We start from the raw sequence: 14,356 nt of genomic DNA on the forward strand, positions 1-14,356 counted from the left end.
TAAAAAAGGAAAAAAGAAAAGACTTAAACTCAGATGAAATGATTATTTTCATAGCATTAAAAAAAAGTTGATTAGTTTAAATGGGTGCCGGACTCATTTACAACAGTACACGCAAGATGGCGGGTTTCTGAACAAGGTAGTTAAGAAGCAGAGAGATGGACATGGCCTGTCTTGGATGCAAGGTTGCCCTTCTGAAAGCATTACGTATCCAAGTGGAGGATGGCTTTTTTTTTTAAGGTAATGGTTTCATGTATTTCACATCAGGTTTATCTGAGAAGTCGATCCTAACTAGTTCAAAGGGTCTGTCAGAAAATTCAGTGGGAACAGTGCTACTCTTGCTGAGAGACTTTATAAATAGCTGCATTTTCTCTGTGGGCAAAGACTGTTAACGGTCTCAAATTCAAATGCTGATTTTCCTTCCTTTAACGTGTAGCAAAACCATCTGGCTCAGAAGGTGGCTCTCACATGCTGCCACCACCTAGGAGGTGCATCCTGGGCACACAGCCATGCTGTGGGCCTGGGCGGCGGCTGTACAGCTCCCGGTGCTGGAGTGTCCTGAAGAAGTGACCCCACCAAGGTCACCTCTTTGAAGAGCTCCACTGAGCCACTGAGAGCCTGCGGGGGCCCTTCCCTAGAGAATCTGCCACCAGTCTTTCCTGCTGCACTGATCACAGGTTGTCATGGCAACCCAGTGGGCAAAGCAGATGCTCTGCGGGAGGATGAGCCTTCGACAGGCCTCATGTCCCCATTGGGACCTCAGGGGAGCTCTCGGGGGGATGTTCTGGTCAACAGCAGACCCAAAGGCAAAGGTGAGTCCAAACAGGAATGACTTCCTGTAGCACAGGAGGAGGAGTTGATAGTTTTATATTATCCTAAGACTAACAGTTAAATCAACTAGTTATCAAATTTAGTACAAAATCCCCTTATGAGATGCAAAATTTGCAGTTACCAAGAAACTGATTTTTTAAAAAAGTATTTCAAGTTGTATGAAGACCATTATGTCATGCATTTAAAAAAAATATCAGTGGCGATTGCTCAAGCCTTTTAAGGTGAAAATGACAATCTCATTATCAAGAACATGTAAAATAATTTTGGTAAGACAGCAATTTTATTCAAAAGATAAATGCAGGTAGTTTAGAAAAATATCCACCTGTTTGTTACAAAGTAATTTAGTAGCTCAGATAAGCTTTGTCACAGAGCCTCCAAGCCTTCAGCCAGGTGTGTCTCATCTGTGCTGAGTGCCAGGGCCGTATGAGCAGGGAGCCCCCAGAGGAAGCAAAGATTATGTTGGTTTAACATCCAGTAATCAGATAAAAATATTCTATTGGAAGCAGAAGCTACAGAGGTGGTTCTTTAATCTTTGGAAACTCATCCGACTATTTCACATATGGCTTCTCCATTTACAAAGAAATGTACACACTTTTTGGAAACCACCTATCACTGATAAACGTCAGACTGCTTTGAGGAACAAAGAATAATTTGTGAACTTCAACATTACCTTTTATTTACATGTTAAAGAGGCTAATTACTGGTTTAGCTGGCTGAATACACTTGAAATTACAGGCAAGATACACTTTAATTTGTAAGTCGTGTTTACTTTCCTGTTTGAATTTGGTGTGAATTTACAAAATCTGACTGATGAGGCTTATGCACACCAGCTCTATCACCCAGTATTCAGACAAGCTCGGCCAGGCGCCTGGCACTCAGGTGTGGAGGGGTGGCTCTGTGCAGTGGGAGCTGGCACTTCTGGCCCACCTCATCCTAAGGTAGAACCACTTAAAACCCATCACAATGGCTGCATAATTTTTAGGAATCCATAGTGCACACTGAGAAGGTCTTGGATGGACTTTTAGAAAGACGGCTTTAATTATTTCAAAGCTTCATGATTTTTTAAGTATATTGACAAATTATTTTAAGAACATCTACTTTTCAAATAAAAAATTAGTATTGAAACCTCACATGGCAACTCATTTTAATGATGGCTCTGGTTTTTCTTTTCTGGAGGGCATCTTCCCCATTAGAATTGAGAATGTATCTGGACACATGAGTGTCCTGGCGATCCTCAACACCTAGAGTCGCCTATGCTGAAGCCGTCTTGGAGCCAGAGTTAAGCTTAGAGTCAACCCAAACCATCAACAAGCGGGCCAGTGACCCCTTTCCTGAGCATATCTCCCCATCTTATATTATCCTGCCTGTTCCTCACTAAAGCAGAGATTTCACATATATATTTAGCCTAATGTCACAAAGCCTTCGTGACATTAAAAAACTCAGCCCCAAGGCACACTGGGCTTCCATCCTCAGACGTTCTAAACCACCACCACCACCCAGAGCCTCTGCTGATCTTGTGGTTCCTCTCTCCATCCAGCCTCATGACTGCAGAGTGAGAATGGACTGCCTTCTGACTGGCCCCTGAAGAGAAAGACCACGAATCTTAGCCTCTGGCCTTCCCTCTGTTTCTCTCTTATCTTAGCAGCCAAGTCTACAGCGGGCAGGAAGGCCTGGCAGGCAACACTCCATCCAGGGGCAGGCCATGGTGTCCATGAGGATCCTATGGGGGCCTTTAGGCCCCTGGCCGCAGCCCCCTTGGATAGGCAGTGGGCCCCACCTGGGAGGAGGAAGGAAGGCCACGTGTGGTCAGAAGGGCCCCCCTCATCCACACACGGCCTCTGCTGGCCTGGAGGTGAGCAGAGTGTCACTCCAGGGGCAGGGCTGGGAGCCAGGCACGTGACTGCAGGCGCCGCCTGCCCTCTTCCCAGTAAAGCAACAAAGTGGTCTCAGAGCGCGCCCCCTCCATGTGGAGGGGACAAGCGGTGGACACAGCTCTCTCCCGGGGTCACAGGCTGGCAGGACCTCGGCTGTGCCCAGGGCCATGCTGCTACAGTTCACCAGAGTGACCCTGTCCTGAAGGAGGGTGGGAGCTGTCGCGGGGCCGCTGCCGCATTCACTCTGGGACAGGCAGGGTGGAAGAGGGGCCTCCCGCCCCCGCGTGCGAGGAGGGCGCCCTGTCACCCTAGAATGTAAAGCCTGTGTCTGCCGTCTGTTGTCCACTGCTTCTCCAATCACACCTGCCTCTGCTGTTCCCAGAACCCAGACTCAGATCTGAGGCCAAACCAGAGAAACCTCAGAGTAAGTCCTAGAAGTCTGGGGGAGGCAATGGAGAGGCCAGATTTTCTGGTGGACGGGTTATGTGTATGCCTATGGAAAGCTTCTGGAAAAGCCAGCTTCTCTGAATTCCCTCCAGTGTTTCTAGGGTGGTGAAGAGAAACCCACTTCCATAGAATGCAGTGTAGGGGGAAGCTGGCTGGAGGCCGAAACAGAAGCACAACATAACCTGAGCTGGAAAGCTGAGAAGCCACGGCCTATTTCTCACACGGACTCGGTGGGGTTTCCCTCTCAGCCCCCTACTGCCTTCAGAGGTGTCTGGCCACCTTTTTCCACATGGGAAAGTTAAGGTTACACATTCTAGACACCGCCATGTTAAAGAGTGATGAAGTCCTAACCAGGCCAGTGGTTAGGACTCAGCACTTTCACTCATGAGGCCCAGGTGTGATCCCTGTTCAGGGAACTAAGGTTCTGCAAGCCTCACGGTGCATCCCCCGTGCAAAATTTAAGAGTAATAAGAACAGAAACCAAAGTAGCCTTTTCTCTCTCACACCTCTATCTGGCACAACTGCCCAAAAGTTAGGTCTCATGTTTTGGTAAATTTTGATGATGATGTTATTAACCATGTTTGATTTGTAAGAGAGAAAAGATATCAGGACTTGAAACTGAAATTAAAAATACTAAAAATGAAGTTTTTTTTTAAATGAAAATAGCTACTTTAGGAAAAATAAATATAGCCAACTTTTAAATGAAAACTGCTACTTCAGGAAAAATAAATATATCTAACTTTAAAAGCCTTTTGTTACTATATGCATTAATTCCCAGAACAGTTCAGTGACCATTAAAGATGTAAAAGAGTAATTCTAAAGCCACGTGCAACATGTTATCTTTATGTGCCTGTATGTGCCTGATTTGATACAGTGAGCTACTGTTCTCACAGCTTTGGGTCATCCCAACTTGAAAGGAAGAGCATAAAAAGGAATGTGATGATTCTGCAAACTGTTTGCTACTGAAATTCTAGGGACCACGCTTTGAAATGAAAGCAGAAAGTACATGTCCTATTGAATAGGTATATCTAGATGAGCCAGTGAGAAAGCATCGATCCTTTTCATTTCTCTTCAGAAGGAAAGGAAAGGTTAGCAGTACATTTAAAGAATAGTATCAAATATACAAATTCTCTTTTGACAGAATGCCTCTCTCTAGGAAACAGGGCACACGAGATATACAGGTAATAAAGAGTTTTACATCAGAAGGTAAGAGGTTTGATACAAGTAATTTCACGCCAGCTAAACAAAGCAGTAACAGGGCTCTGCAAGAACATGTTACAAGCGCTGAAAACTACAGAATTGAAACGGACACGTCCTCCTGGTGAAATAATCTGGCAGGTGTTTACAGTTCAGAACAACAGAATGTCCAACTGTAAGGCATGAAATACTTCTTGGCGGGCCATGCTCTGACACATCCCTCCCGTCCTGTTAGACACGGTGGCTGGACAAGTACTGGCACTTTTGTTTTCTTGTGACTTACTAATTTTTCATCAAGATGCTCATTTGCAACGCAATTTGGCCACCAGGTACGCTATGCTCAGAAAGAGCCACACAATCAGTAAATTGGGGCTCAGAGCAAGTAAAGGGATGGAACAGAGGAGGCTGGGGTCTAGTCTTAAGTCTCGGACGGGCACCAGGCCGCTCAAGTTCTTCTGCGTGACTACCTCCCGAGTTCCAATGCTGTGAAAAGGAAGAGGGTTGGGAGAAAGGAAAAAGGGAAAATAAAGAAAAAAGAGACACATGCAATGGATTTTTTTTTTTTTCCAAAAGTATGGGGAAATAAAAAGAGGAGAACCGAAAAATAAGATTAAAAAAAAAAAATGGAATGAAGCCACAATAAAAAGAAAAGATGATATGCAGAAACAGGTGTGAAAGGGATACCAAAACAAAACGAGCACAGTTACAAGAAAAAAGAGAGAAAGAGAAGTGAAAATAAGAAAAAAATACCATAATCTACTGAAAACACACACGTGTAGGCTGACTAGATGGTTTTCCATGTTCGCTCCCGGGGCTGCCAAGCACACGCCATGCTGCCCGGCCATGCTCGCACATGCGGCTGGACATGGACTCCAGAAAGCAGGCTGAACATGAAGAACCATTGGGGTGTTTGACCTTCTCACAGATGCCTGAATGGCAGGATGCAACTGATTCCGCCACGGCTGCCTCCTGATGAAGCACCCAGATGACACCCGCTTCCCTCAGGTTGCCCTGGAGGCAGAGCCCACAAGGGACCCGCTGTGGCTTTCAGGCTGAGCAGCAGCAGAGCGCCTTGTTCTACCAGACACCATCTACCAAGAGCCCAGCTCACTGGAAACTTGGTGGGTCCCCCTTTGGAGCTACAGAAGCAGAGCTCGGAGGGGAGGTTCCTGAAGGAGCCCGGATGCCACGTGACTGTGGACACTTCAGGCTGTGAGCACTGGTGGTCACGTCCCCAGCCAGGGCAGTCTCAGGGGTCACTGGGCTACCTAGAAAGGCCGATTCTGGACTCCAGCCCCTGCGCTGGGGACAGCGGGGCACCACTAGTGAGCTGGAATTGGCTCCACCGGCAAGAGCCAAGCAGGCACATCTCTTCCGAGCTCCCCAGGGTTGCTCGGCAGCCTGAAACAGGCCCCAGTGAGAGTGTTTATGCTGTAGAAATGGGAAGACCAGACAGGTCACTTTAGGGGTAGTTGGTTTTGTTTTGGGAGAGGGCCGGTTATCGAACACTTAGCACAGCACTGGCCACTGCTCACCCTGGGCCTCCAGGACACGGACAGCCTGGGTGTCCTCTAGCCCAGCTCCACCCACCGCCCCCCCCACCCCCCGCTGCATGCTCTGCTCTTCCATCATGTAAGACGCAAGCGGGAAAGCACGGGGACCACTGAGGGGCACAGACACAGCTCCTGCCGCCTCCTTAGGGTGCCGGGCTGACCCCAGGTCCTGGCCATGCCACAGCCAGAAACACCAGCTATGGGCCCGCCACCTTGGACCTGCAGCCTGTGAAGAGACATGTCTCCCGACATGGGTAACCCAGAAAACAGGAGGAGGGGTCACCATGACATGGAAACAGAGGCACGTGGCCTAAGCCTACAGGTCAGGCAGACGGGGTGGTGGCGAGCACGGCACCTGGGCCAGAGCCGTGAGGACCCTGGGGGCGGCAGAGGCGAGCTGTCTTCACCAACTTCTTAAACAAGTGTTAAGGTAACACACGCTGACCATGAAGATTTTATAAAATTTAGAAAAGCACAAAGAAGAAACAGGATGTTCATAACTGGAGGCAGGCGGGGGTTTCCAAGAAGCAGAGGCAGGCCACGCAGTGAGGCCTGCCCCTGGGAGGAGGACCCTCCCCTCGGAGCCTCAGGGTCCCTACCCTAACGCAGGGGGACGGCCGGCGCCCCAGGCCCGGGCGCTCAGACAGGGCCAGGGGTGACAGCGCGGAGGGCGGGCGGCTGCCTGGTCTGGGAGCGCTGTGAGTCTGCGAACGGCCCTACAGAGGTGTCAGCAGGGCAGACGTGAGCAGGGCAACCAGGGTGTTCGCTGCACCCCTGTCCAGAGTGCTGACACTGCACGTTATCAACAGTTCAACGACAGCAAGCTGGATAAATGACAGTGTGCTGCAAACGTAAGACTTCCAGTGAAAGTCAACGTCGCTCACTCGTGTCCAACTCTTTGTGACCCCATGGACAATACAGTCCAGGGAATTCTCCAGGCCGGCACACTGGAGTGGGTAGCCTGTCCCTTCTCCAGCGGATCTTCCTGACCCAGGAATCGAACCCGGGTCTCCTGCATTGCAAGTGGATTCTTTACAGACTGAGATATGAGGGAAGCCCCGGTAAGACCTCCATTTATTAACCCTCCAACATGCTCACAAGACAGTCAAGTGAGAAGGGCAGGCTTCTCCGCCAGGGCGGAATCACACCTGCAGCTGCACGTGTGTGTGCGTGCATTCTCCGTGCTACGCAGGGACTGGCGAGGTAGCCAGTGTGCGGATCAACCTCGCTCACAGCCATGTGTATGTACGTAACTGGCTCTAGGCTATGTGTCAAGACGTTATTAGCACTGTTCCTCGTAACAGCAAGCACGCGGAGAGCTGCTCTGTAGGGTGCGGGGCGGGTATGAAACCACGGGAGTAGGGGCTCGTTTGTATTCTCCAGTTTTCCCTCAAGGACTATCACTCGCGCACGTGATGGAAGCTGTGAGAGTGCTCTGCGTGTCAGAAGCTGCCCCAGGCCACCTGTGCTGGGAGGGTAGTGCCACACAGCCCCTCGGCGGGCTGCCCACGTGCCCCCTGGCCTCCTGAGGCCCCTGTGCTCAGAGGCTGTCAGGATCAACTACTGTTTCCTCAAACATGTTCAAGAAACCAGCCTGCGTGGAGGCCTGGATGGAGTGGCATCAACTGTACTCCCGCCTCAGGCCTGGTCTCTGATGGACCAGACGCTCCGACAGTGACAGCTGAGCCCCTCCGTCTTTCTCGCTTCCTTGCTGCATCTCGGGGGCCTGCGTCTCACCAGAGTCATCCTTCCCACCACCTCGCAGCTGACGGCACCGGGGACACCAAGGCAGGGGGCGAGAACTTCCTAAACGCGCGTCGGTAAGCGGCCCTGAGGTCACGGTGTGTGGGGGGCTCGGAAAGACCGAACAGGACAAAACGGTTGCCTTTTTACTAAATGCTCCTGTCAGGAGGCAGGCGCTCAGGCCTCGCTCTTGCGCATGACTGTGAGAAGGTCAAACGGCAGAGACACAGAAAGGATAAGAGAGTCGAACGCTCTGAAGAGTCTGGTGAGAGGACAAATGGGACGGAACACTCAGCAGAAGTGACTGGGCAACGAGCCTGGAACAGCATTGGCGGCTGCATGGAAGAAGACGGGAAAGCAGGTTTCTTATCCTTTCTTTAGGCATGTGAGGCGAGGGGCTCCCAGCAGGGCTGGGAACAAGGCATCGCTGACAGCGGACAGTCTTATCTTAGTCCCTGGGGTTCCCTCTGCAAATGAGCCTGCGGCCTCGGAGGCAGAACACAATTAAGGCTGGGGACGGCGGGCGGCTGCCAGGAAAGGCTCACTGGACGCTGGCTCAGGAAAGCAAACGCAGCCCGCGGCCGGGAGAAGAGGGGCCCTGCAGTCTGCGGACACCGCCTCCTGTGACGGGGAGAGCAGGGGCCTGGGGGACGCTCAGGACAGGGGGTGGCTGGGGACACTGGGCACCAGGCGGTGGCCACGCGGCCGCCTCGGAACATCCGCTTCCCTCCCGGAGTTCCGCTCCCTGACTGGAAGAACACTGTCCAGGTGGGACCGTGCCAGGGGTTTGACTTTGCAGACCTGGGGCAGTTTTCCAAAGTCAAGCCGGAGCACGGCGGCGGCGCGGCTGGGACTCACCTGCGCATGCACTCCAGGGCCTGCGTGAACACCTGCGGGGCCATGCCGTGCTCGTGCTGCAGGATCAGGCACTGCTCCAGTGTCACCGACATCGCCGTGCGGTCCTTGGCACTCTTGCAGCTGGTGAACCGGACCCCGTTGAGGCGGCGGCAGACCTGCCGACAGGAGAGCAGGGGCAGCTTGGAGCAAAACGAGGGCGCCCCTCACCTGGGGAGGCGGTGCGTGGCGACCTCTCCACACCCAGGCCCAGCCTCGGCTCCAAGGAGCTGGTCTCAAGACAGGCCACGGCCCAGGTGGCCCTGGGCTGGGGGTCTCCCCATAGAAGGCGGCTTCCTCCCAGAAGCCCTGCCGTCCATGCAGCCACCTGACCAGCTGCCCCCTTCCCAACTCTGCTGGAACTGGCCCTTTGCTGCTGACCCCTGACTCTCAGCGGTCAGCACAGCTCCCAGGATACCCAGCCCCACCGGGTTTCCAGGCCTTTCTGGAAGTCAGAGCACAGACCGCTAGTCTCTACGCGCCTCCTCATCCACACAGGTGGGGACAGCACAGCAGACCCACTTCCCTGCGGCCACCTTCTGCCCACAGACTCCCCCAGCAAGATGGAGGGCCTGCGCAGGCTGAGGCTGCAGCCCCTCCGGAGCAGGGGGCACCTCTGCTCCCTGTGGGAAGAGTGCCTAGAAGCACAAGCTCTGCCACCAGGCACAACCCCAGACACACAGCTCCAGGTCCAGAAAGCCCTAGAACAAAAGACTGTCGGGTAAGTTTGTGGCGGCCATACTTGGCAACATGCCCAGATCTGAGAGAATGTCAAACTACTTATAATTTTTATTTATCCCATTTTGTATAAATATTCATAGTTTGCTAAGTCACTTCAGTCTTGTCCAACTCTTTTCAACCCCATGGTCTGTAGCCCACCAGGCTCCTCTGTCCATGGGGTTTTCCACGCAAGAATACTGGAGTGGGCTGCCATGACCTCCTCAGGGGGATCTTCCCGACCCAGAGATCGAACCCACATCTCTTACAGCTCCTGCATTGGCAGGCAGGTTCTCACTAGTGCCGGCTGGAAAACTCCCTAATTCATACTTTGCAATAAGGCAACGTTTGTTCAGCAGGTTGATTCCAGACCCCAGACTGCTAATGAATGTGAAACCATCCACGTGCACATCACACCCAGATGACCCTGTCACACGCCTGTGCACACACTGTACACTATACACCCATCACCTTTCTGAAGCACGGAGCCCGATGAATTCTAAAATATCTGGCCACAGGAGCCTCAGATAAACACCTCCAGGCCTGTACAAGAGGCTGCACTGTGAGAACAAGATGAGCGTCTCGTGCGAGGCCACTCCTCTACCAGAAGCCACGTGCAGCGGGACCCAGGGTGTGCTGCTCTCAGAAAAACAGCAGCGGTGCTGCGGGGAGACGGCACCACGGCAGATGGCACCACGCCTGCTTCTCAGGCCAGGAGGCCTCAGGCGAGACCATGCAGCTACTAGCAGAGGTGCCACTGGCAGAGGGCAGAGTGCAGGCCCACAACACGCCTCATCCAGTCCAGTTCAGTCGCTCAGTCGTGTCCGACTCTGCGACCCCATGAACCGCAGCACACCAGGCCTCCCTGTCCATCACCGACTCCCGGAGTTCACCCAAACTCACGTCCATCGAGTCAGTGATGCCATCCAGCCATCTCATCCTCTGTCGTCCCCTTCTCCTCCTGCCCCCAATCCCTCCCAGCATCAGAGTCTTTTCAAATGAGTCAGCTCTTCACATCAGGTGGCCAAAGTACTGGAGTTTCAGCTTCAACATCAGTCCTTCCAATGAACACCCAGGACTGGTCTCCTTTAGGATGGACTGGTTGGATCTCCTTGCAGTCCAAGGGACTCTCAAGAGTCTTCTCCAACACCACAGTTCAAAAACATCAATTCTTATGTACTCTGCTTTCTTTATATTCCAAACTCTCACATCCATACATGACCACTGGAAAAACCATAGCCTTGACTAGATAGATCTTTGTTGGCAAAGTAATGTCTCTGCTTTTTAATATGCTGTCTAGGTTGGTCATAACTTTCCTTCCAAGGAGTAAGCATCTTTTAATTTCATGGCTGCAATCACCATCTGCAGTGATTTTGGAGCCCCAAAAAATAATGTCAGCCACTGTTTCCACTGTTTCCCCATTTGCCATGAAGTGATGGGACTGGATGCTATGATCTTAGTTTTCTGTGTAGAGAAGGACAAAACAGAAAAGACCCAAGCAAGTTTGGCCAAAACCATCAGGAGGAAGATGGCTGTCTTATGAGAGCAGACAAAAAATTAAAAAAAAAAAAAAAAAAGACTCTAAGACTGAGCAGCCCCTGAGTTATGGAAACAGTGAATTAACCCAAATTCATAAAAATCGTAACTAATGAAGCGAGGTTGAACATGGACAAGATCACTGAATTCCACAGGCTGGAGAGTTCACGACTGAAACGTGGGGCACAAGCCAGAACTACAAACAGGTCAAACAGAATTACATCCCCAGGTGGGGGGCTGAGCACCACAGGTCCTGGAGGGCGGCCAGAGTGGCCAGAGGCGCAGGTGCATCCTTGCCTGCGTCTGGCTGCAGGCTCCAGTCCTGGCTAGGCTAACAGCCAGTGTGGGGTGCTGGAGGGTCTCCCCATGCATGAAATGAGGGGTTCAGTTCAGTTGCGTCCGACTCTGCGACCCCATTGGACTACAGCATGTCAGGCTCCCCTGTCCATCACCAACTCCAAAAGCATACTCAAACTCACATCTATAGAGTCAGTGATGCCATCCAACCATCTCATCCTCCGTCATCCCCTTCTCCTGTCTTCAATCAGGGTCTTTTAAAATGAGTCAGTTCTTCGTATCAGGTGGCCAAAGTACTGGAGTTTCAGCTTCAGCATCAGTCCTTCCAGTGAATATTCAGGACTGGTTTCCTTTAAGATGGACTGGCTGGATCTCCTTGCAGTCCAGGGACTCTCAAGAGTCTTCTCCAACACCACAGTTCAAAAGCATCAATTCTTTGGCGCTCAGCTTTCTTTATAGTCCAACTCTCACATCCATACATGACCACTGGAAAAACCATAGCCTTGACTAGACAGATCTTTGTTGGCAAAGTAATGTCTCTGCTTTTTAATATGCTGTCTAGGTTGGTCATAGCTTTTCTTCCAAGGAGCAAGCATCTTTTAATTTCATGGCTGCAGTTACCATCTGCAGTGATTTTGGAGCCCCCAAAAATAAAGTCTCTCACTGTTTCCATTGTTTCCCCATTTATCTGCCATGAAGTGATGGGACCAGATGCCATGACGTTAGTTTTCTGAATGTTGAGCTTTAAGCCAACTTTTTCACTCTCCTCTTTCACCTTCATCAAGAGGCTTTTTAGTTCCTCTTCACTTTCTGCCATAAAGGTGGTGTCATGTGCATATCTGAGGTTATTGATATTTCTCCTGGCAATCTTGATTCCAGCTTGTGCTTCTTCCAACCCAGCGTTTCTTATGATGTGCTCTGCATATAAGTTAAATAAGCAGGGTGACAATATACAGCCTTGATGTACTTCTTTCCTGATTTGGAAACAGCCTGTTGTTCCATGTCCAGTTCTAACTGTTGCTTCTTGACCTGCATAGAGATTTCTCATGAGGGGGTTAGGCCTAATAATGTTTCCACTCTGTGCATGAGAACCAGTGTGGCCGCCCCAGGGGACACATCCCCTTGTCAAGGGTGAGTGAATGATGAGCTCTGAAATGGCCCTGGTACCCAGGGCTCAGACAGGGACTTGGAGCTCCACAAACAAATTTCTGAGAAAACATCTGACATATAAGGACTTCCCTTCAGGAGAAATGAGGAGATTGGAGCGGCAGTGTACCGGAAACACTGTTGAAAGAGAGGACACGGGTCCAGGCGGCCTCGCTGTGAACCTGTTTAAAGCCGCAGTGAGCCATGAAGTTAAGCACGTAGGGACTGTGCAGGCTGTTGCCGGGGACGACCTGCTCATAAGCCTGGTTACCACACGCCCGGGGGAAGACTCTGAGTCATGCTCATCAGCCCTCAGGCAGCCCCAACGTAAGCAGTTCACGGCAACTCTCAGCATCTCCTGGGGCCGGGGCACACGTCCAGGGATTCTCCCGTGTTCTTGGGGAGAAATCTGTCCTCACTCCTGGTTGAGACTTTAATTTGTTGCTGCTGTTTTATTATTACTATTGTGAACACCTCCCCCCACCACAGCGTGTACCTCGGCGGCTTGCCACAGAATGTCGACGTTCTTGTTCTTCCTGGCGTGCACGTTCTGACCCAGGAACCGCAGCAGCTCTGGCAGGCATGTCTGGCTCCGGGATCGAGGTAGACCTGGAAGAGGGAAGGGGTCGTGGAGCTGGGCCGCCCCAGGGGACAAAAGACAGCGGGTGAAATCTGCTGTGAGTGAAAAAAAAAAACTTACAGTCCTCAGGCAGAACTTCCTTAAACTGCTCGAAGTAGGAATTTAACCGCACCAAGCTCTCCACGTTGATAACTTCTTGTAAAGATGTGTCGCCGAACCTTTGGAGTCACAAGGGGACACCATGAGTTTGCCAGCGTGACTTGCTTCTAGGACCAGGTGACCACATCACAGGCAACAGCGCCGATTCTCTCAGTCCTTACGTGTCTAAGCTTACGGTCATCTGTCCATGTTGGTGACAAGTCCAACATGTTTTATCAGCAGGAGGGATAACCTGGGACAGACATGCCTCAGAGGCAGCCAGGCCCTCAGGCAACCCTGACCCAGCCCCTGCTCCGCGAGGTGCTCCCATCCCCGAGGTGCCCAGAGCAGGACAGCAGCGGGGCTGTGGCTGGGGAGTCACGACAGTCCTGTCCTCGAGTCTGCCACTGAGGGACCATTCCCGACCGGCTGTTTCTGCTGGACAGTCCACCCTTCTCCACGCAGGCACCAGGCCCGCAGGGAGTGGGGAGGAAAGCCACCCATGAGGGAGCCGTGGGTGCTGTCAGACACGCAGCTCTGCAGTCCCAGGCCTGGACGCCCATCCCCTCCAGTACTTCCTGCCCAGGGACCTCCGTGCACATCTGCCTTGTCCCAGTCCTGGGTCATCTCATCCCGTGGGTCCACCACGGCCCGCCCACCCAGATGCCCACGATGGCCTTTCCTCCAGGCCCTGGCTCCCTTGGGGTCACCCTGGGACACGAGGGGGCTGTGCTGGTTTAGACCCTGCTCCCACCTCCCCCTGTGCATGCTATGTCCTCCCATCTGGCTTGGCCTCAACCCTTTGCAGAAACACCTCTTCTAGAAACAACTATCACTTCAGGAACAGTAACTGCAGACGCCAGCACGTTATCTCCTCCCTGCCGGGGGCCCCAACGCTGCCCACTCTTCCTGAGGTGGACGCCTCAGCGCTGCCCACACCTGCCAGGTCTCTGCTTCCTGGGCCGGTGTGCCCTCTGCCCCCAGCAGACCCTCCTTCTGGCTCCGGAATACCAGCCACTTGCCACCCACAGGGAGGCCTGGCTCTCGCACCCACCCTGCTGTGGACCACGTCTCAGCTCCCTTCGGGTCCTCCTGTCTGCACTGTCCTGGCCTGACCCAGCCTCTGGCCCGGACTCTTCTGAACAACCTCGTCACATCGGACCTCATGTCTTTCCAGCACATGGCCAGCAGGTAATCTCCTTCAAATGTGATCTGGCTCCTGACCTGTCCCACTAAAAGGTGTCTGACCGTGGAGGGAGGACCCCTTACCTGGGGGCCAGTGGACACTGACCACTGGGCTCAAGAGGCCCAAGAGGAATTATCGTCCTGGAGACCAGGCGTTCTTATCAGTAGGTGCTTTATGATAGCTCTTAATTCTAAACCATACCTATCGCAGGCATGTAATG

The 14,356-nt window shown here is 52.1% G+C and overlaps 1 protein-coding gene across 15 annotated transcripts in view; it reads right to left on the reverse strand.

The window, feature by feature from the left end:
* Positions 1-14,356, reverse strand: part of INPP4A (inositol polyphosphate-4-phosphatase type I A) — a 118,744-nt gene that overhangs the window by 2,535 nt on the left and 101,853 nt on the right. For 6 of the 15 annotated variants that reach the window (XM_070379987.1, XM_070379996.1, XM_070379992.1 and 3 more), the window contains 3 exons: positions 12,933-13,030; positions 12,729-12,841; positions 8,501-8,655 (listed from right to left, as the gene is read on the reverse strand). In XM_070379987.1, coding sequence (XP_070236088.1) covers positions 8,501-8,655; positions 12,729-12,841; positions 12,933-13,030 — 366 coding nt within the window. Of the gene's footprint in view, positions 1-1,983; positions 4,830-5,950; positions 7,978-8,500; positions 8,656-12,728; positions 12,842-12,932; positions 13,031-14,356 lie in introns of those variants that run through there. The other 9 variants (XM_070379991.1, XM_070379990.1, XM_070379986.1 and 6 more) reach the window with 4 other exon arrangements.

This window comes from Bos mutus, chromosome 11, assembly GCF_027580195.1.
Source record: "Bos mutus isolate GX-2022 chromosome 11, NWIPB_WYAK_1.1, whole genome shotgun sequence".
Classification (NCBI taxonomy): Eukaryota; Metazoa; Chordata; class Mammalia; order Artiodactyla; family Bovidae; genus Bos; species Bos mutus.